The 23,476-nt window shown below is 45.3% G+C and overlaps 1 protein-coding gene across 1 annotated transcript in view; it reads right to left on the reverse strand.

Annotated features, from left to right (window-relative positions):
• LOC131672819 (uncharacterized) overlaps positions 1 to 23,476 on the reverse strand; it is a 34,134-nt gene that overhangs the window by 6,825 nt on the left and 3,833 nt on the right. Inside the window, exons 2-6 of the mRNA XM_058950299.1 lie at positions 19,578 to 19,710; positions 9,096 to 9,461; positions 3,313 to 3,567; positions 1,939 to 2,225; positions 79 to 446 (exon numbers count right to left, since the gene is read on the reverse strand). Of these exons, the coding sequence (XP_058806282.1) occupies positions 79 to 446; positions 1,939 to 2,225; positions 3,313 to 3,567; positions 9,096 to 9,321 (1,136 nt within the window). The 5' untranslated portion in view covers positions 9,322 to 9,461; positions 19,578 to 19,710. The remainder of the gene's footprint in view (positions 1 to 78; positions 447 to 1,938; positions 2,226 to 3,312; positions 3,568 to 9,095; positions 9,462 to 19,577; positions 19,711 to 23,476) is intronic.

The following is a 23,476-nucleotide window of genomic DNA, read 5'->3' on the forward strand; positions in this document are numbered from 1 at the left end:
AAGAAGCCAGCTCGCAAATAAATCACAAACATGACAATTCCACAGACTCGATTAATTCGTTCAATCCGACAACCTTACCTTCTATAACAAACGGAATCCCTGTTAAAGCTCCTATCCGAATAATCCGATCCAGTCTCACAATCGGGACAACAACCAGGACTCTGTTGCTGTTGCATCCTCCTCGAATTCGTGGACGACTTCGTCGACGCTCTCGGCGACAAGGATGCTCGTCTTCGAGTACTAGTGTGCAAATCAGGTAGAGATTTGTGACAAACGCCACTGGTCGATGCTGCCTCATAAGATGATGCCGCTGAACCACCGTGTCCCGAAGATGAGCGACCACTTCCAGCCGATCGACCGCCACTGCTACTTGGCCGCGCTCCGTGCGAATGCGAATTGCTACGGCCAAACTTGAAACGCACTTCTCCAGCCGGCTGCTGTCCCCACTGTGTGTGCAAACCAATTTTATACATTTAATGTTGGCGTTGTTGTTGTTTTCTTTTTGTTTTTTCTTCGATTTTTTCGGACGAGTGAAATTTATGTGGCAGAATGTAAAAAGGAAACGCGTGCGCAAGGTCGGGACACGTGTAGAGTGCCTTGCGCGCGAATGATTAATGAATCGAAAAACGTGTCCCCGCGAAATATAAAGGAGGAGAGGACAGGTTAAAAGGTTTCGAGATACCGTGGACCGCTGATGCGTGTGTTTTGTCTTTATTTGGTGCGCTTTGCCGTGCAAGAGGACGCGTAAAGCCTTGCTACGAAAAAGAAACCTGCTCGCGCGAAAAGTTAAACGAATGCATTAAGCAACGGGAAGTAGCAGAAAAATATGTTACCTTACGCGTCTGTTTTATGCGCGCGTAATCGTTTGTTATATCAAGGAATATCAAGAAAATGGCGAAGTGTTACGATCGTCATCTCCAAGCGCTCGAAATTCGTCGTATTGCATTCGCAACAAATGACCGTTCGATTATTCAAAGAGCTTAACGCATTATTACGTTACCTACAATCATACGACCACCTGTAACAGTGATCTGACGGATAATGGCCCGCAAATTTTTTTTTTACAAACTACACGCGTATACTCGCATTGTTATACCGAAGACATAATATAAGTAACCACCTAATCACGTACACCACACACACGCAGTCTACAGCTGTCTACAAGCAAACCACGCATGCACTGTAATTTTAGAGCCATAGAAAAAAAGGACTCTTCGCGTCTTACTTGGAGCAATCATCTCGCGCCTTTTCTAACAAGCTTCAATTGGGGATACGTATTTTTTGTCGTTGTGCGATTAGCTTTCACCTCGTGGCTCCGAAGACTATAATTAACGAAAACGTATAGCTTTCACCTTGGAAACACACTGCGTTCAGTGTCGCTGCATCGACAACCGATACGCGGCCTTGAGAACGTAGCTCGAGAGCTGCCGGCTATCGTCAATGTCGTCGCGAGTGCTCTCTCGATATCCGTCGCTCGCTCTCGCGCTTATGCGAGCGGGATACACGCGTTGACGTCATGCTAAGGGATGTTTCAATAGAGCGCGCGTCCGAAGCGCGAGATTACCTTATCGCATTTATTCGCTGCTGCTGATTGACCGGCTTGTCACGCACAATCCAATATCTCCGAGCCGATTCGTCTACAGGCGCGATATCATCGAATTATACGCAACAGCGGCAAGCCATCGCGTATAATTAGGCCGAACGAGATTTTAATGGGCGACAGCGCCGATTCATTAACGCGCCGCCGTTGTCCCGGAAAAACAACACGAATATTACGGTGGAGTGCGCTCGTACGCGCGCAATTGGCGTGAGACCGAGGCCACGCCGTGATGCTTCTTTCTTTTCTTTTCTGTGACGCTAAATATATAAGGCGACCAGATGATCGTTATGTCGTGTCGGGGTCGTCAGCCTATTTTAATTAGAAAAAAAAGCACTAACCCTCTCGTCGTCCCTGCAACTGGGCGACAAGCTGCCACCGGGTGAGTATCTATACTTGTCGTCGCCGTTGGTCGCGGGCGTGGCGTACTCGGCGGGTGGTGCCGGTACCACTTCGGACTCGGGGAAGAACACGTTCTCCTTGCTGTCGGTGTTGAGCAGTCGGCGAAGTTTGGTTTGCAGCTGAGACTCGTTCGGCCCGATACCACTACCCAAACCGCCGTTGTTCGGCGATGGACCCGAACGACGCTGTGGCACTGGTACTAGACGTGGACTTTTCGGTGGCAGCGCTGTAAGCAATCGTAAGTGCGTTTTTTGTTCTGGTTATTAACCTTTTTTAAAGGGAGAAGGGAGAATGGGAGATGGCATTATGTTATTGAATCATTGAATCATTGACGGTTTTCTGTTTCTGATGTTCATTAGCTTGTCGGCTTAATTAAATTATAAATCAAATAGAATAAGACGTATAAAATTTGGAATCTTATTAATTTAAAAATCGTCTTATATAGTAGAGAATGGCTCAAATGCAGCAGATTCAAAAGGATTCATTCAAGATTAGAATTTAAACGAGTGGAAATAACCGTTATGGTTTTAAGAAACATCTTAACTATTTGAGATGATGAAATCTTTTCTGTAAGAATGAACTCAATAATAAATAGTATACATTTATATAAAATTGTATTCAATTTCCCTCCTATAACAGCCAAATGGTTCATAGTGTTGTAGTATACCTAAGACGGACTATTAACTACGCAAATAAATTGCTAATACGAAAGTAGTAGAAACATTACAAAATCTTGTATTTTCAACTTTTAGTTTTCTTTAAATATCCTTCAATATTTGCAAATATAATAAAGTCATTGATCAAAATCACTGAATAAATGCTAATCCCAGTGGTAAATTTTAAGCATATTCTCAAACACAGCACTACTTTTCGTTGAATTAGCTACTTTTACAAACGAAATTTTATCGCGCAAGCTATGGGGAAACTTATAAATTCATATTAATAATATCGTGTTTGTCAACTATAGCATGGAATCAATACTTTTAATAAATCAGAAAATAGCTATATCATATGAGTTATTGACAGTATTTTAATACTTGATATGTCATGTCACGATATGATCGCACCAGAGCTAAACTACTAAAGAATTATTTAAAAAATAACAATCAAAACAAAACAAAAATCAACGTGAAAAGATTTTTTCTTTCAAAAAGGCAGGAGAAAAAATCGAGCTCATCTCGTTGTGCATAGACACGCGCGCACGCGACGCACTCCCTCGTCATCCTCAGTAGTAAAATGCCACAAAAGATCCTTTCTGAACTCCCCTCTCTATACTCCCCCTTGCAAGGGAAACAATAGAAGATTCGACTTACGTCTGTCGGGAATGTCGGGGCACGTGGCCCAGCAGCACTGCTGCTGCAGAGGCGGCGAGACGACTTGCACGCTGTTGCTGCCCGACGACGAAGAGCATTTTCGCAGCAGACGTGGCGGTGCTCCGGGTGCCGTCACTTGTGAGACCTGCAGGTGGCCGCTGTTCTTCAACTCCTGCTTGCGGTCCAGCACCGTTTCGCTCTTCACGTAGAACGCCTTCGACTCCTGAAGCAGCTCCACGGCGCTCTTGCGTTTACCTGCGGAAAATGTACGATTATTTTGGAGTCAGTTACGAGTTGACCGCGTCCGCCTAAGAATCGCCGTGATATTGAATTTTTATTTGCAGTAATTGGCGATTCCGGCACGCCGGCGGATTAGATTTCGCTTTATATAAATTCAGCAAGAAAACTGAATTGTCGGTTTACGTTACAATGTAACCGAATAAAAGAATTCGGAATGCAGCTACCTGTAAGCTCTTTTTTCATTGATCTAAAGAAATATATTACGTTCAGATTATCCACCGTGAAAAAATATAACCTTCACGTTGAATTCTTTCTAATTACCAAATGTGAATCTAACTATTCTCAACTGAAAGATTTCTCAATTCCGACAGATTTTCTTATTCCGCCAAGCGGCAAGCGCTAATAAGGAAACCGCTACACGCAGCAGTATTCTAGCGTTTCTTCTCCTCTCGCTAATAAAAGTGATTACTTGCTTGCTCGGCAGTTCGAAACTTCAAAGTAGGTATTTTTCGCGCCGCAGCAGGCACAAAGCCCTTTGACCAATTAACTTGTAGTATCTCACGTGCGGACAATTAAAAATTGACTGTTTTTTTTCGAAAAACCCTCTGACCGACAATGAACACCTGTCAACTGAGAACGAAATGGATTAATTGCCTATTTGCCAGCGAGTAAAGGGAGAGCGAATTGTTATTGGCAAAGTCCCCCCCAAACTTAGTGAGCTTGCAGGTGTGCAACTTTAGGGTGACCATATGGCGTGTTGTATATGCGAGATAAGAAGCAGAAAAGTACGTTCGGAGGAAAATAAGTTGAGTGAGAAAACTATTCGATGAAATGCTTTGTGAAAGTAAAATCAACAAATGATTGAACGATAAACGACGAACAGTTTCGAATGATTCAGCGGACTTTTCAAATGTTTAGTTACGCTCTCTGCTTGCGGGTGAAGCGACTCGAAGGTTCTAAATATAGCAATAGTCGATCAGGTATTCCAAATGAAATATCGAAATATTACAATTAATCGAGCCGATCTCAAATTGTCGATTAATAAAAAGTCGTATTATGTCCAAAAGCAACACAAAGGATTCACATTGCGCCCTGTACTTTCAAGAGTCAACAATCGAAAAAAAAGAGCCTCAATAGTGAGGGAGAGCGATGAAGATCAGTAGTCAAAGCACATCGTGGAACACAGAGCAACGTTTCGAAGCTCTCTCTCATACGAGTGTGAGAAAGTCGACCCAGCGGCACATGGTGGCTTTTGCCATTGAGGAAAAAGAAAAACAGAGGAGGCGAAATTTATGCTCCCAAGAAGAAGCTATACGTGTTTGTTTCGTCTTCTCTTTATTATTCGGTCGCGTTTGACGAACGAGTAGCGAGAAAGATAGAGAGAGAGTGAGAGTCTGGGCTGCAAAGCGCGCACACGTGCTCAAAATACTTGGTTGCTCGTTACGAGCTATTTGTAAGATTTCGCGGCACGTGAAAACATTTGTACTTATTTTTTCGTTCGTCTCGCAGCTGTTTCGGCTTGCTTTCTTTTTACGTCGTTTGCTTTTTTCGAGGAGGAAGAGGCTTGATGGAGACGATTCATCGGAGACAGCAGCTTTAGCTCACACGCTGAAATAGTCTTCGAGTTCTATCCGTTGACGTTGTCACGATAGTAAAGTTTGAAAACGGAAGCAAAAAGGGACGAGGCTCAATTTGCAGTGACGACAGTTTTGATTTTATCACGTCGTCTTTAACATCAAATGATTCCATTATAGCAGCGAAGAACATGGAAGATCAAATTGCCCATTTGAATTGGCCAAGCTCCCTCTCGAGAAAGTACCCGAGCTTCTTTTTTTATTTCAAGCATCTCTTGTGTCCAAACAAGCATCCTCGAACGACACTTCGGAAGCGACTCTCGAGCATCTGACAGTAATAAAATATTTGGTTTAATCGGCTGGTGTGGTCTGGCTCAAAGTGTTCTCCTCCCCTTTCTTCGTCTAAAAAAAGATCCGGCGGCGAGCACGTGCGCCACGATTCGGGTTGCAGCGTCCGCCGTCTCGAGATCACGGGAGGATGCGTCGTCGTCGCGTGGCACATGCGAGACTTCCGTTTTTTTTTTCCTCCCCTCGGCAAAATCGTTTGAGTATCACGCTTTCACGCGCGAGAAATCGCTAATGCGATTAATTTAGTTGGTCGTGCGACGAAATTTCGAAGCCAGATGTGACACTCCGGAAATGAATATTGTGAAACTAATATGACACGAAGGGCATTGTAATAACGCGAGAGTGCGTTTTCGCTCTGATCAGTTGTTCCAGTTTTTAATAAATTGCTTGATGTTTATCTTATTGTCTTGTAATTGTAAGGTAACAACACTTGTTATGCCACATATTATTTGTTTATAACGCGATTAAAAATGTCAGTGTCACTTTATTTAAAGAAACATAGTTTAACTCTTGCCGATGATTATCACTCGAAATGATATTATCTTTCGATTAGATAATGCGTTCAAGTTAAGTAAAAGTCTACATCAACATGTAATCTTGCAATGTTCAACAACCGCGATAATAATGATAAAATTATGATAGAAATGTGTTTACGTAATAAACGTCGGAAAAATAGCAAACCACCATATTTTTCATTCTCCAAGGTTACAACAATCATACGCTTTTGACTCCATGCATGTAGCAAATGAAGTCTTCACGCTGTATAACTTCAACGTAATAGGCATATTTGTACAGTGCAAATCACAAGGAAAAACGAGAGGCACGCAACGCAAAGTGCAGCGTACCATTAATTGTTCGATCGGTTAAGAAGTGGCTCGCGGAGAGCGCATTAACGGAGAAAGATCACGAGAGCCGTTATACGTAAGGAATAACAGTCAGCGCGCGTAACATCTGCTCGACGCACGCTTTTAGCGCATAAATTAACAAAGTACACTTTTCGAGTGTGCACGCGCTGTGAAAAATTATGCGCCACGAGCTTGGGAAATTATCATTCCGACGAATGACTCGAGCATGTGGCTGCCGTACTGGATTTTCTACGGCAGTGCGGCAAGTTTCTTTTTTTTATTTATGATGGAAATTGAAGCTAATTAGGTAATAACCTGCTGATAAATACGTCAGGGTTAGAATTACTTTTTTCATAGTCAACGTTACATTTATGTGTCTTCACGGTTGAACAGTAAATATGAAAGTTATTTTTTATGTAATTCGTTAAATGATTGAGGTAACTGAATATCAAACGAAATTGAATATTGAGATAATCAATAAAGCATCCTATAAGACTACAGACACGCCTATCACGTAAATTAATTTCGTTTATGAAAATACCAAAAAAAGACTGCCTACTGAGATGATTTGAAAAGCTCATCTGCCTTTTCTATACATAGAATAAGCTATTCGAGTTCCATCTGATGCTTGATAAATGGAAGCAGATCGAAAGTTTCGTACTGCAATTCATACTATCGAATACTTTACATTTTTTTATCAATTGTCTGTTTTCAAGTATTAATCGCAAGAACTTGGAATGATTTTCATATGAAAAATATTCAGCCATCTTACGCAGTTATTATATTTTCGCCTGCAAACGTCGAAGCTGGATATCATTCGACTTTCATTTCCGTGAATTTAATATCTTAACCCGGAAAAATCTGCAACAGCAATGACACTCCACTCTAAAGTACTTCCCCGCGAAACTTGGCCTCCATCGTTGCCTCGCCGACAGACACACTTGAAAGGCTTGTAAATTCGCAAAAGTAATAAAATTTTCAATCACACTCGGCCTCGTTCGAACTTTAATCGCGGAGGGCCGGGCGAAACGCACAACTCCTCGAATTTTTAATTGCCGGCTCGCGACCCGGACCAAAAAAAAGCCGACGCGATCCCCGATAAGACGAAGAAGAATCCTCGCGCTCGCGCGCGCCTCCCCGAAAGTTCACGACTCGCCGCGAGCGAGCGCACAGAATCTCGACCTACATTCTCTCGAGGCCTCCTCTTCGCGCGGCTCTCGAATCTTATTCGCGCATAAATTTCCCCGCGCGAGCTGTATCGACGGACAAATACTCGTCAGCCGTCGGCTTTCCGCGACGCACTGAGCCTTTTGCGCGTGTGCTCGGAGAAAATTCATTGGAAGATGAATTGTCGCGTACGGTTGCCAGATGAAAACCCTCAACCTAGCAAGTGGTAGTTAGGTTTTTCCGTTTTGCGCAACACATCCCTTTTGTCGAGGTCGGAGCTTCGTATTAAAAGGTGTTATTGCGATACAAGTTTAAGTCTGATGAATAAGGATTGAAACAGTAATTTACAGTGAGTTAGCAATGTAAGTGTAATCTATGAATCACATGTTAAATAAAACAATGTGAACATAAGAAATAAGTATAGTAAAATGTGTACTTTTTCAATTTCAAAAACTCAATTGACCTTCTTATGTGCGGACAAGAAGAGCTACATCTAGTAGCGCATCCCTAAACCGAATAAAAATAGCACCGGCCACGTTTTAGATGACGGCCATGTAGTCATCTAAAACGAGTTCTTCGAGATCAAATGAATTGAATTCACTCAATTTAGTAAATAAATAAAATACGACCTGCAATTACTTTTAGCCTTCGAGTCGGACATTTTTTGAACGCAAGAATTCTATTTTTATTGAAATTCACGACCCATAATCAAACACTTACGCATCGTTCTAAATAAGTTTCAATCTAAAAAAAGACAACTCCGGACTCTTCATTCATTGTAGGAAGTTTACTATATGATTACGCACTCTCAATTTTCGAACATCTCATCTTTATCTCTCTCGCATTTTTTACCCTCGGGCTGTCCCCGGAAAAAAGTCTCAAGATAACGCGATCTCAAAGCACATATCTCTCGCGATAAAGAAAAAAAAATGAAAACAAGCAACCTCAGTCGCGCTCGCACACAGCGTTCCGGTGCCACTGTAATTTCGAGAGACCAACCGTAAAGAAAAAAAAGGAACTTATCTCGCTCTATTTTAACAGCTGCCTTAATTGTCACGTACATGTTCAGCGCTTCGCTGCGGGGTATGCAGATGTATTTTTAAATGAAACATTCGTCAATGGAGAGGAAGTGGACACGATTAAACGTTACAAAGTGAACTGTGCACGGATCGGGTAGGTTTGGGGGTGCGTGCAACTGAAATAGCTGCGTCAAGTCTGAAAAGTTGTTGATGGAGATATATTGATCGAAGCAAGTGATTTGTGGCTATTTTCGTCTGGGGGGAGGGGTCAGGAATTATTGCGTATATTGAACTTTATGAAGCCCTTTTGTCAAGCACTTGATGAGATTAATTATGAGGTCGGGCATGATTGTCCGTTCGGATTCGTGAAAGGCGATCGTATTTGACTTGGGATCGAGTCCTGTCAAAATCCGAGATACGTATTAATCGAGTTTTGAGTAATGCGTTATATATTCAATGTATAACTTCCATCTCTCGACTGTTTACAATGAATCTTGATGATTCGAACGGTAATTGCAGTATCGTCGGATTTGTCGAGAGCTTTTCGAATGATCGAGAAATAGTTCCGCGGTGGCGTTAGTCCAACTTACCGACGTGATCGGCGTGATGTCGATGACGGCTTCTCGCGTAAGCCTGCGGCGGCGGTGGTGGCGGCGACTGCTGCTGCTGTTGCTGCATCTCCCAGTAGCCGCGACTCTGCGCGAAGCTCGTAGGCGCGCTCATGACCGCACCACCACCGCCGACCGTCGTGTAACCCCCGCGCTGCTGCGAAGGCGAGGTCTGCTTGCAGGGTAGCCTTGCCATTGTGGTCATCATCTTTTTTTCTCCCTCCCTCTTTCTCTCCCTCTCTCTCACTCTCTTTCTCTCTCTTTCTTTATTCTGCTGGCGTGTGCGTGATCCTTGTCCCTGGCTCAGAGGGCGGCTTTGTTACGTCGACGCCTCATCCCCTCTTCCTTCTGCAAATAGAACAGCGCGAAGGATTTTAATACTAGGCGCGGATAAAGATTTGTCAATGTTTCTCCCTTTGCGCGACTGACTTTGTTTTGTCACTGTTGCGTAGTTCGACGAAACTGACGCCAACTGAGCAATTTGTTAGGTAGATCGAGGTAAAAGGTTATTTCTCGATTGCCTTGACAGAAAGTGAAAGTCATTAACTGGTACGTTTCGGAGCAAAACAACATATAATTAGATAAATATTCCTTTCGCGCAAATGGTTTTTTATCGCAAGTAAGTAACTTAGTTTGCCAAGTAAAGGACTGATTCGTCTGTCGTGTTTGGATACTAATTGACTGTTCGAAAATAATATCATAGCCTTGACTAAACGTTTCTCTGTCATGTATTGCAATCGAATAATGAATACCGAAAGAATTACACAAAATCAAAATAGAAGTGTGCGATACAAAATCGCTGTCATTTGCAATTCAAGTTATGTATAAGCATTCGAATGGAAAAAGTTGAGTTCGGGTTTGAAATAACTTCCGTGTTCATATTTAAGACATCCAAAACGCGCTAATTGGAAACGAAACTTCACTTTCATCGTGAAACTCACATACCTTTCCCTTTCAATAGGTTATGAGTAATGAATAATGACGAAAATCGTTAGTCACTGACGTGGCTCTGAACCCAGCGGTACATTTTCTTTTCTGTGTGCCGTTGAATAAAAAAAAGTATTAAAAAAGAAGGCGATCGATTGGGAAAGAGAAGGTTTAGTAGCTGTTGAAGTTTCGAAAAAACAATCGAAGCTGATCGACCTTTTTTTTTGGAAAAGTTGGTCGAAAGATTAGAATGATTGCTTACAGTATGTAGATGAAACAAGACGGATCGTGTTTTTTCTCCTCCTCTTTAGAGCTAAGTTAGTAGTAATGTTCAAGTGTGTGTGCATGCATGTATTCGATTTTGTTTTTATGTAGATTGTTAATTATAACCATAATTAAAATGAATGTTGATTAATTGTTTAAAATATATGAGTTTATCATTGATGAACGTAGCAATGAAAAGTGTAAAATAAAGTTCAAATATACGGAAACGTTCAAATATTTAACGAATAAAGAACAAATTCATGACAAACTCTTCTTAAACTTAAAAACGGAAGCTGAGTTTTTCAACGACAATTGAACGGCTCTATCTAGCACACAATTATCAAATTATTTTTTGAACATGAATGTTTCACTTGAAAACTATATGTACGATACCTTAATTGGAATAATTTTTTTCACTGCAATAACTTCAACGTAATAACTCTAACACTTTGCTTCTATTATTAGTTATCTAACGTTTAAAAATAATTTTCAAGCAATAAATTTTAAAACCGGACACATAGAAAAAAGGGGAATATCGTCTCGTTAGTTTATTTAAGACATGATTTCATTTAAAAACCATCATCTAATTCATTGAGGTAAGAAACGGATTTGGACATGAAACAGATACAACTACGGTATAATCTGTTTGTCATCTCATTTTCCAGCAAAGCTCTCCCCCCAACGACGGATAAGACAGTACTCACGAATGCTATAATTCCATAAAATAGTCAACGCATGACTGTGATCCTCAACTAAAATCCGAATCTCCAATAAGAAATTCATCATTTTACACAGAAGTGAAAGATAACGATACTGTAATAATGTCCTTTAATCGGTCAGTAAAGCAATAAAGAGTAGACGCGAACACGCCGCGAAAGCAATGTATACATTTAGCGTGATACGCACACGGACGCGCATAATTTTCCGTTAGCGGTCAGCACTCATTACGCACCGTTCAAAGTGCGCGAGGAGATGAGGGGTCTGCGCGGTCAAATTGGCCGGAGGATTTAACGCAGCCCCGTCTCTCGAGAGGACTGTTGGTGCGATCTCGCGGAGGCGCTACTTTCGCGCGCGTCGACGCCGGGATAGCTTACTTATTACACGGGACGCGAGCACGCCTGCATCGACAACTTGAAATGCGTGCGCGCGCGTTGCTTTGAAGCTCCATATCAATCGTTGCTGATTTGCCAGCATCGACGGTCGGCCGTCTCTTTTTACCGTTGCACTTTTTCCGAGACCAAGCGTTCGTACATCCGGTCGGATGGACTAGCGACGCACATTGCCATTCATATGCGTTTTCGTAGCAAAGATCGAGCTTTCGCTTCTATCGAAGCTCGACTGCTCGGCTCGGAGGAAATATCAGCGAAACAAATAGCTGACAAGCCGCGCGATTGCCTGCAAACAAACGACTTCCATTGTATCCTCGCGGTATAATTGACAGTAGTACTTTTCGCAGAAGCGTATACATGTTTATTGCATCGTTAGCCCAGAAAACTATATCACGCCTCACTTCTCACGTTTCACATTTGCACTCTCTCGTACGCGCAGCCCGATTTTCCTACTTAACAATCGCCGCGTAGAAAAAAAAATAATTGACGTGTCGCTAAGTTGGTCATCCGAAAATCTCGGAGCGGCGAGCGTATACCGAGGTGACATCGCAAAATAAAAAAAAAAAACGCGCGCCAGCGAATATCGAGTGGCAAAGTCTACGCGCGATGTAGCCGCTGGATAAACTGGATCGCCGACCACTGCAGCTCGCACGAGTGTCCGATTCCCTGCGTGCAGATTTTTCCTCTTTTTCTTTTGTCCTTCGTTTCTGTATTTATTTTTTCGGGAAACGTGCTTGGGAATCGTTATGAGGATGCGCGCCATTTACATAGGGCGCAACCACTGGCCAGTGCGCAGCATTTTATTCCACTCCTGAGTAAGAAAGCCACGCGCGCGCCTGCCGGCCTATTAACATGGACGGGTGCACGCCGAGGGGACCGGTTAAATCGACGGCGCGCGCACGGGCGTCTTCCTCTTTCGGACAATTCACTTTCGTCAAGAAACACCGTTCATCGACTCGCGAGCACTTCGATTGGTCGGCGAACGACGAATCGAAGAGGCAAGTGTGCCCGCACTTGCGGTCTGTCGCCTCCCGAAACTATCGGATTCTCGGCGAAAAAGAAGGAAAAAACGAGCGCTTGACAATAAGCGAGCGGCAGCCGAGCCAAGGCCGTTCAACTGGCAATCATTCGACAAGCCCGCGGCGGCGTGGACGTGTGGGCGATCTGTGTGTTTTTTAATGAGCTGTAGCCGCAATGATTTATCGATGAGGTTTACAGGCTTTCATGTCGCATTTCTCCGATATTCAGAAGGAATCTTAAAATTCGGAAAGACGCTTCTTTCTATTTCTTTTGCTCGCGGATGGACAAAAAAATTGTCGAGAGAGAGAACGAGGAATTTTTCTTCTGTTTGGCGGCTTGAAATTCGTTTGAACAGCTGCGGCTCGACTCGAATAATCAGAAAACTTAATAACAAGCAGTTGTGCAAGCGTTGGTCGCGATTTCATCGTTACACGACGTGCAAATCATTCGAAATTATCGGTTTCCCGAAACACTCTTGCCTAGCACTGCGAATTGCAAGTCGGAACGCACTTTTACGACGCACAAAAGTATCCTTTAAAGAAAAAAAAAAGCAATTCCGAGGCATATAAAATAATAATGTTCGACAAACTACACGAACCTGTTCCGAAGAGAAGAATCGCTAGTTGAAAGATACTCGCGACTGTCACCTTTTGTCATTGGAAACGATTAGTTCGAGCAGCAAACGCCGACTAACGACAATATCAGCTGCAAGGCGGGTGTCGGCAGCGGCATTTTCATCACCTGCCACCGCAGCGCCGCCGCCGCTGCCACCGTCGGAAAAACTACGCGTGCGCGGCGGGCGTCGATGTCGTTGCACTTGCGCCCCCCTACGTTGCGTTCGTATTATGGATATACGCGTAGATGATGATGATAGCTCATGCGTGTATCCGCCCCCCTCCACCCCCACACATCACAAACACGAACGCGTGAATATAATGCTTGCCGATGTTTTTTATCCGTAAAGTGCGCTGCTAAGGTGAATTTTCATTTCTTGCGTAAGGGTAAAATTTTTTCACGCGTTGTACCGTGCAGCGAGTCTTGGCATGTAAGAATTCGCTAAAAGTTGCGACTGCGAAGCCCAGCTGAAATTTTTTTCCGCGGTTGATCTTCGCATTTCGGGCTTGTACAATTTAATTATTTCTTCCTTTCACACTTTCACGGACCGTGCTGAAACGTAGCTGCCTGAAAAATTGTTACACTCGTACCGAACAGTTGAATATATCGACAAGCTAAAATGCAACGTTACCTGTTACTGGAAAACGAAATTAGCGTTACACTTTATTACAGTTATCTCGAAATCCATCGCATGAACATGCTACTTTAGTGTAAAGCCCCAGGAGAGCAAATTTCGAAAAATTCCGCACATTTTAAAAAAGTAGCCATAAATTAACAAGCCTCGACGAAAAAAGTGCTATTTGTTTTACGACTTCGCGAAGGTATGATCTGAACGAAGGAAAAAGAAAAAAGCGGAGAGCGGAGCAGGTAGATCACGAAATTCTCGGAGTAATTAAAAGTTAGCTAGACACGAAGAACGACAAAGAAGCGGAGAAGCCAATTATTACACTATCGCAGAGAAGCCTGATTGCTAAATGACTATAGACAATTAACGCCCGCGCAAAAGTTTGTTCGCGAGGCGTATCGTTACCATCTGGCAACTTGGATTATTTACAATCGCGAGAGCACACTCTCGCGGAAGAGAAGGAAGCAAAGTTGGCAGTGTCGACGAGAAAAAAAAAGGGCTGCTTGGCGCGAACGCACTCCGTCGGATGATCGTCAGCCTGCTTCGAGACCTGCTGGATATACGTGAAACCACGCACAACGGCCAATTAGGGCTACGAGCTGTCCGGGTAGGAGCTAAGTAAAAGTCTCGCGCTCTATTGGAATTTTCATCTTCCCGTGAATCTATCTCCACTTGCAGGGAGCCACGCCGCGCGGCACTTCCTTCGTCTTTCTCTACCGCCGTTTCGGCAAATCGACTTGTGTTCTAACGACTTTCTCCGCTCGGTGTTGCTTCTCTTTCGCATGCAAATGGACGAGCCGCCACTCTTGTCTCTCTAATTTGGAGAAATCGAGCGCGGCGCAGAAAGAAAGGAAGCCGGGCGTTACGGCTCCGCAACAAGTTAATCCGATCGATCGATCAACAAAGTTTGTCATGTGCGCCTAACGAGACGAGTCAGGTAGAATAAAACAAACCGACTCGACCCGCGCGCAAGCGATTTGTCCGTTTGATTTTCAATTTTTATTGCCTCGCGAGGCCAGGCGTCGAGCGGCCCATTGTCTAATTGCACGGTCGGCGACGTGACACCGATATGCGCGCGGCCACTCGAAGAGGAACAACGAAGTGGCGCGTGCTCGGCCGAGCGCGAGACAAAAACACTCGGCGGCGTAGCCATCGCGACCTTGAGCGAGAACGGAAGCACCGCACGCTAGATATCGACTGGCAGTCGACTCTCGAAAGAGAGAGCTTCCGCTCGTCGCTCCTCCGCCGGCTGCAACTTTACGCGCCTTTTGTCGTTGCTACACGACAAAAGGCGCGTACGACGACGACGACGACGACGACGACGACCTTGAAGCGCTCGATACAACGCGCGACAACGCGAGTTGGTCATTCTGCGTACGCCTCTTTTCATCTATCGTGGGAGAGAAATTCACGTGTCGCTGCGACAATCCTCATTTTTTGCTTCTGTCCAACTGCGATTTACGTTCAGAGCTTTGGACGCCGAGAGGATTGTTTCTGTCAGAGGTTTTCGTAATCACTAAATAGTAGGAACTGTCGGCCGACTTTCACACAGCGATCGTACGTCATTGAACGTACGATTTGCAATGTGATAATATACGACAGCTCGCGAGTGGGGGCCGGGATGTGTTCCGTCATCGTCGCTTTCCTCGTGAGCAAACGCGTCAGGTGTGCGCGAACGAGGGGGTCGGGTAACCGAGCAGAGAGCTTGGGAAGCTCGAGCAGATCGGCGATCGCGCTAATCGTCGAGACGTCCACGACTGGGAAGCCGACGTGCCGCTCCGAAACGGTCGACGCGTGTGCAGTCACGGCTACAAAAGCCCGGAAACTTTCACGCGACATTGTACGAGCGTCTCGGTCTAATAGCCAACAGGTCGCGCGCGCGCGCCGATTTCTAAGCGGCTGTCGCGTGATCGGATGTGCGCGCGAACAGGATGCGCTCTCGCTCAGAGTTGGTTTTTTCGTTGTTACAACGACGTCCACGCGGACGCGCGTTCGTTAGGCCTCGCGGCTTCGGGATTTCGAAAAGAGCTTCCGCGTCCAGCTTTTTCATCGGCACAATCGGCGAATCGCGAAACGATGCTTGAAACCTGCTCCAGGTTAGTCAGTCAAATTCGACAAGTACTCAGGCGTGATTCTTGCACTGGTAAGCGCCACAAAGAAAAGGAAAATCAGTAAATTTTCATCCAATATGCTCAAATATCTAGGGACCATGCAGTACGTTATTTCTCAGTGATCGTTAAGAAACATCTACTTCTAATTGGAATTTCAAAATAACAACCGAATTTCACACTGTTCACTCAAGCGATCCAGCGTTCATGTGTGCCAAAGCGTTAAACCCTTCTTCAAATTGGTTCTCTAGTCATCCACCTGAAGTCGGTTACAAAGATGTACCTCAATAATTCCCAATTACCCTCATAGCCTTGACTATTACACGAGCGATAGAGGATCGATTAGTATGTAAGCTAATGCGCTTATAGTTCTACTTCTTTTCTTCACCTTCTCGAGTTTGCCTTGGGATTCTCCCTCCGTTATTTCCATCTCGTCTCGCCACGCGTTGATTGCCGATCAGGAAAGTTTCGGGCGGACGTATTTCCCCTCCGCGACGGGAAGGATATTTATTTTTCTCTGGGATCACAGTGAAACCGACTCTTTTTTTTACAATCAATGTTGCCTTGTATTTTTACAACACGTGGCTTTTCTTTCATTCAAACGCATGATTCATGTCGCGAATGTTTCCCGCGACGATGAGGAAATCGATCGAATCTGAAAATCGATGAAATCCATTTGATTTTCTCACTCTTTAACGAATGAGTCGTGCGTGCGTCCTCCGATTTGCGATAGGCCAACTAGTTTCCTGCGGATAGCTCCGAGTCACGAACACACGTTTCCAAAAGTAAAAGCCGACCCTTGAACGCACGAATATCTCAACGCTCGCCCCATATTTTCGCCAGTGTAATTTCAGCTTGTGTACAGAGCGGAAATCGATAGGTCGCGTACGTGTGCGCGAGAAGCGGGTTGACGCTGTCCATCACGGGAATCGATCTTTTCTGGGTTAGCCGCGGCGAGTGGCTTTCTTTTCGCCGCGAGAGGAAAACGCAGCTGTTGCGCCTCGCAGGTGTCCCGCCGTCGCCGAGCGCGTAATTGCCTCGGCTCCTGAATTATTTACCAAGAGTTAATTGTACTTGGTGTGCATTCACGGTTCACGGCAGGAAATCGTTTTCTTCCTTTTCGCGCTCGAGAAAGTAACGAGATCCTTTCATCGAGGCGGGAGCGCGTACGTGTCGTTCTGAAAATAGGTTCGGAGGCTGACTGCGCGCGATTATTCGCGATTATTCGCGATTATTCGCGATTATTCGCGTGCAAACGAGCATTTTCCGCAGTCCGATCGACGGAATGGGCTTCGGGAAAAAATTACTTTGGCCTCGACGCTCGCGCGCTAAAAGAATCATTGTCGTTTCCGGGTTAATTGCCGTCGGCAGGAGACGTCTCGTTTGTTGACGGCTGTCGCCCGGAAATTTGCCGCGTAATTGCAAGTCGCTCGCTAATGCGCTCGATAAGCGCGCCCGCCATTCTTTCCCCGCCCTCGTGCCCGCGTATGCCAAGTAATATTCCCAGCAATGACTGCTGCCGAGGGATAGCTGCAGTTGTCACAATCGACTTTCCATCGCAATCGCCTGAGAAAATCAATTTGCCCGTCGCGGACAGTCGCGCTAATAATCCGATCCGCGCAAGAGGCGGAAAAAAACTCGGGCGAATTACCCATTGTTTTCCCGAGGACGGTTGCGCGATGCCGCACCTCCCGCGAATCATGCAAATGTGGCGCTTGGAAAAAGTCGATCGGTGACTCGCTGGCCGAACTGCCGACGAGCTGCAGACGAACGAGCGTCTCGGCCGCGGATTGCGAGTGTGCGTGCGCGTCGCCAGCGTCTTCCGGTCGCCGCGCGTGAGAGAAAACGCGCGCCGCTTCGGCATCGATCGTCCCGTCTATAGCGTGGGAGCTGTCGATCGGACGAGGCGACCGACGTCGGTCCGATCGGCGCGCTCTCGCGCGACTCTCGCAACGAGAAGAGAGGCAGACGTGTGTGTGCCGCGCGAGTGAAAGTTCGCTAATCCGCGCGTTCGTTAGACTTTTATTTCGTGTGCGCGAGCTCGAGCGCGCGTCGGTCGCCGCGTCGCGCTGCAATAAAATCCGGGCATCGTTGATTGGCCGCGAAGAGCCAATCAGAGTCTGCTGCCGGGGGTCTTTCACCCTCGATCGGATCGAAATCGAGGGGGGAGGCCGTCGATATCGCGCGCAAGGGGCAAATGAAACGTTACGCGTGGAGCTCGTCCAGCGCATGCATAGTCCAACCTTACGATTTATCGCGCTCGTGGCACCACGCAAGCTGAGTGTTCCGTAAAAGCTTACGGAGTACGCGGATACTCGCGCTCGATTTCCATAAAATTCTCGGGAAAGAGAACTAGTCCAGATAACCCTAAAGGCGTAAAGAAGTCATTCACAGGTGAACCGCAAGAGAGACAGAGTCTCGGGCGCGTCGTGCGCGAGATGGAAAAACCGGTAAGAGAAAATGTCACGGTGTTATGCCGACAGCAGCTGAAAACAGCTATACTCAGCGGCGGATGAGAGCTGCTGCTCTGTTGCCTTTCGAAAGTCACTTGGCGTCCAATGAAAATGGGCTCCACGCTCCGTTGTATATGCAAGCGCGATAAAGGATTCTTTTACGTACGCGTCGTTCGTATGTTCATTTCTATTGTCGCATGGTCGGTAGTTAGCAAAGACGCGATGGATCAATGTCTTTTATGAACTTATATTTTTTATTTCGCTTGCGTGTAACTGTCTTGGGTGGTAATTATTCCCTATTTTTCGATTGCATTGTATGGCGTAATAAATGTTCAAGGTATTTTGCTTTCGACACCAGAAGTTGATGGTAAAATACTATCGGCCAAGAATTATTATCGATTGCTTGCATATTTTTAGAGCTTTACAGCAGAGGACTTCACATCAAATGTGCCATCTAGCGAATGACGAAGACGCTATAAACGTGTTATTGTTAAAGTAAACTGGACAAATAACGACAAATGATAAAGAACAGCTGGAGGCAGTTCGAGCGACGCTTGTCATCGAGCGCCCGGCGAAGATTTAATGCGCGAGCGCGTTGTCGCATAGGGTGCACGCTTGATTGCGATTCGTTAATCGCAGCGAGTCCTTTAAGCAGTGGTCGCCGATCGCAAGGAAGGGAAATAAAAACGAATAAAATACAAAAAAAGGAACGAGCGTCGGCGATCGAAAGGCGATCTTAGGCGACTGGACCGAAGCGCGTAAATGCACTCGCTCGGCGGCGCGATACGTCAGCGCCTTCGCGAGGCCAAGTCAAGGCGCGCGCGCACACGTGCTTCGCTTCTCGCTTGGACGCTCGCCCGGAAACTTTCCCGGCCGCGTATTGCCGCGCGTTCGCCCGATTCATTACGCCGGAACGGATGCGTTTTTTTGTCGAACGCTGCCATGTGAATTGACGCACGTATAATGTGTGATTAGAGTCAACCTGCATGGGAATTGATGTTATTGTTTGGTTTGCTCGCGCGCCTGCGAGCGATTCAAACGTATCCTAATTGTTTATTGACAGCAGCAGTGTCGGAAAAATGTTTCTTATTGTGTAAAAGAAAGACTTTAACTTTGAAAAATTATCGTTTTATTCCAAGAGAAACGTTCTTAACTTAAGAAAAACTTACGTAAGTGTTCACCAAAAAATATAGAAAGAAAATTACGACATAGAGTCCGAAACAATTGTCGCTAACTGATCATAGAAAATCGTCGGTATAATCGATAAACGATGCTCATCGCACGCAAGAGTGATTTTATGAAAGATCTTTTTAAGTCGATCCATTCGATCGATGGATACGTACTTGGACTTTCAGTCAAAAGATGTTGCAATGTAAGACCCAATTGATTGGTTCTCTTTCGAGGCGCGCGGAAGATCGTAAAGCATGTCACTTTGACTCCGCGTCTGGTCAACAAAAGCCTTCGGAAGCCACTCACCTGAAACAACAAAGAAGAGTAGAAAAACAGTGAAATCAAAGTTGCTCGTATTTTTGGAACATAAACAATCATCAGCACACGCGTCTGAACCTTATCCCATTCGCCGCCATAAAACTCAAGCTAAACAAGACATCCGTTCCTCTCTTGCTCAACGCATGTTTTTATCGTACACGATAAGGGACATGTATTCTCTGGAGTTGTGATTTTTTTCCTGTTGGACTGTTGAACATCGATAGACGGCGCGCGCACAAAGTGATTTCTGTCAACGAGGAAGCTCGCGGCGGCAGAGGAGCGCAATTGAATAAGTGCACTGAGTTTTATCATTGCGAGTTCGTTTATACGACGATCTCCGCTTATCTTTCTACTGGCGTGTGTATATTGTACGTCTACGAGCTGGAATTATACTGTTGGACGTGTGCGCTATGTGTATGACTTATTGATACGACTTCTTTTCCGAGGCGCAGGTTTCAAATGATCTGATGAGTTTCTCACGGAACGTAATTAGGTACACCAATTGAAAATCTTAAAATCTGGTGTGTCAATTTTCATCACGTTTCTATGTTTACGTTTATGATCGGTTATCCTTTCGTTGCATGCGTTGCAATAAAAAATTTCGAATAACACAATTGAAAATTCTAAGTACAATTTTAAATGATAAGTATTTTTTGAATTCCTTCTCGTGTAAAAATAGCGGTTTTATGGGGGAGGGGGGGGGGGCGAAATGTGAACCAAAGCTTTGTCTAGAACACGCAGCAAAGTCATAAATAAAGCATTCCCGTAGCCAAAATCGTATTTCTCCGCCAGCAGCCTGCGAGAAAAAAAAAATCGATCAAGCGCGTCTGCTGTTGCGCTCACGCACCGAAGCGACCGATCCGTGACGAATCGATCGGCGGTCCAGGCGATAAATTTTCCACGGCGGTGGCGCCCGATAAATAAAAGCGCATAATGAAGCTGCTTGAACGAGAAGGCTTCCCCTTCGCGTTGCCTAGACGCTAGGCTCGATTGATTTACGTCAGCGCGATGAAAATGTCGACCTGCCTTTATCGTCGATATGATCCCCAGTGCGCGCTCTCGGTTGCGCAACGCGCGAACAAAAGCGCCAAAGCTGCCTCGCACACCTGTGCCCACATATAGAGCGTTTCTTTTGCCGCCACCACCGCCACGATGGCACAATTATACTTCGCGCCACGTCGGCTGAAAAGCGTTTGCCTCGCGTTGCTCAATCGACGCGACGTGCATTTGTGACATGAATTACGCGCCGTTTTTGGGGAAAATCAAACCCGCTTGGAAAATCTACATGTAAATCGAGCCGCTGGCTACCGGCCTGAGCGAATTTAATGAAAACTCACCCGATTGTTCGAAGTAAGGATAATGAAAGTGTCGAATGGGCGAAAATTCTGGACGATCGAGCGATATTGCTGAATTCATCGACAATTATTCTGATTTCTCGTTTTCGAGTTGGGTATTATCGTAATTTAGACAACAAATACCGCGAGAAATTATACCTTCGATAGTATTTCAAGTGATGCAATAAAAATCGTAAGTCGACGTTCGAGATCCTCGATAATGTCTTCACGTAAAAATTGATTAAGAACGTAAAAGTATCGCAATCTCGTCAACTGACTTTAAAACGAGCCGGTGAGATAAGAAAGCGAAAGTTCACTTTTCCAAGCTCTGGCGCACCACTTGCACTTCTTTTCAATAGACACTTAGCTCGCGCGGACGCGAGAAGAGTTCTAATCAACGAAAGAAAAAAAAAAAATCTTTATCCGTTGTCTACCACATGAATATTCGTGTCGTCGACAGAGGAGAAGGTGATTGACCCTTTCTATATTCTCGGCGTCGATCAATTATAACCAAGAGAGTTTAACGACTCGGCGTCGCTGGTGTTACCAACGCGAATATTGGAGGGCGCGAGCGGCGTTGGAAAGTGAAGTTGATGAAAAGCTGTTCTGCACGCTTCGCTGAAGAGGCGGAAGAGTTGTGGGTTTGCCTTTCAATGGATTTTTGCATTTTTACGGGCGCTGACGGAGAGAGAAGTATTGTATTGTTTCCTTTCGATTTAGGACGAGTGATTATCGCGATGTTTTTTGTTTCGGGTAATTTGGCCGTGTTGTTGAATAGCGACACTGTATGCAAACGACATTTTAATGAATAAAATTTCAAAGAAAGTGGCACTGACCTGTCCAGTACGTAATTATAATGAAATTCTAGATGATAATTACCAAAAGCACCCATCAACGAGGATAAGACGTTCGATGAAACCAACTTCAAAAATCAATTTGCCATTTACATTCACGTTCACGGAAACACAGTGTAGTCCAAACATTGAATAAAGAGGCATCCACAAAAACATCAAGCATCGCAATCCATAGCAATTTCGTTTCAAAAAAACTCTTCTCCCGCTTTCAATTGACGACAATTGGATTCTCGCGATGACCAGAGAGTAGCGGGCGCGTGCAAAAAAAAAACGAGAGGAAGGGAAGTCCGGATGATAAAGCGACGGAGTCGAGACCTTGAAGGGGGAACGACTTGCTCATGGTGGGGGTTGCGAGCCTCAAGTTTTTCGGGTCGATTGTTGCCGTTGTTAGGCGTGACGAGTTCGGTCGAAATATTTTCTTCTGGCCCGACTAAGTGCTGCTTTCGCTGATCGCCGGGCAACGCCGTTATTTATCTTTACAAACGCCATTGTCCAAAAATGTTTGGGGGAGGGGTATAAACACAACCGGGAAATCCATCTCTGTCGTCGCGGCTTGCAATCCCGAAATCCATAAAAACAAAAAGCAATTGCAACAAAAGGAAAAAAATCGCGGGTAACCTTGCGAAAGTTCGGACTGTGGCGGTTGCGCATGTATCGAGACGACGGGACCGAAGCAGCGAGGCGCGCGCGCGAGCGAGCGAACGAGCTTGACCGTGCGCAAGGATAACAGTTCGGCAGGAGGAGAGAGCGGCAGGCGCAACCTTGACCCTTTTTTTCCTTCCCCTCGCGTTGTCGTCGTGCGTACACGCGCACCTTGGCGCGGGCTGCCGCAGGGCGAGGGATACGCGCGAATCCGCTCGAGGATCGCGAGTGAAGGCACCGCGCTAACCAATTGCACCAATCGACGATGCACCGTAAATCGCGCGCACGCGATAGACCGATCGTAAAATTCGAATATTCAGCAACGCGAAGAAAGAACGCCAAACGATTGGAGCCGTCGAGAATTTATTCACCCTGCAATGGCGTAAAAACCTCATTGTGCCTGCTACTGCCGCGTGTGTCCGTGCATGAGTCAACGATTTTTCACATTCAAATTTCTTTCTCTTCTTACGACTCTTTACGATCTGCATTGAAAAGAAGGATTGAGCCTTTTCAATTCACGAAAAAAAAATTTTTTATGTCTCGAGGAGGGATTGGAGGGGGGGGGGGGGTGTAAAAAGTTTCTTCTTTTCACGACTCAACCCTTCTCCTTCCTTTTTTTCGGTTCTAAAAGGTTTTTTTCGTGCGCTGGAAATTTTTGATTGAAAACTGCTTCTAGGGTTGAGAATGTGCATTTGTTGAGGAATATATGATGGATGTGTCAATAATTATCAGGGTATCTATGCTGTGTACGCTTGTATATGCGGTTTGAAACGATGCCGCAATCAAATGCGTAATTAATAATTCCGCACGCTCTCGCGAACTGTCGATTTACCAATACGGCGAATGTGACGATGCCGCTACACGATATGTCAATTATAATGTTCGTTCGACGCAGATACTGGATTATCCGGCAATGATTTGCAG

Source organism: Phymastichus coffea, unplaced genomic scaffold (genome assembly GCF_024137745.1).
Source record: "Phymastichus coffea isolate CEN01 unplaced genomic scaffold, Cenicafe_Pcof_1.1 PCOF00159, whole genome shotgun sequence".
Taxonomy (NCBI): domain Eukaryota; kingdom Metazoa; phylum Arthropoda; class Insecta; order Hymenoptera; family Eulophidae; genus Phymastichus; species Phymastichus coffea.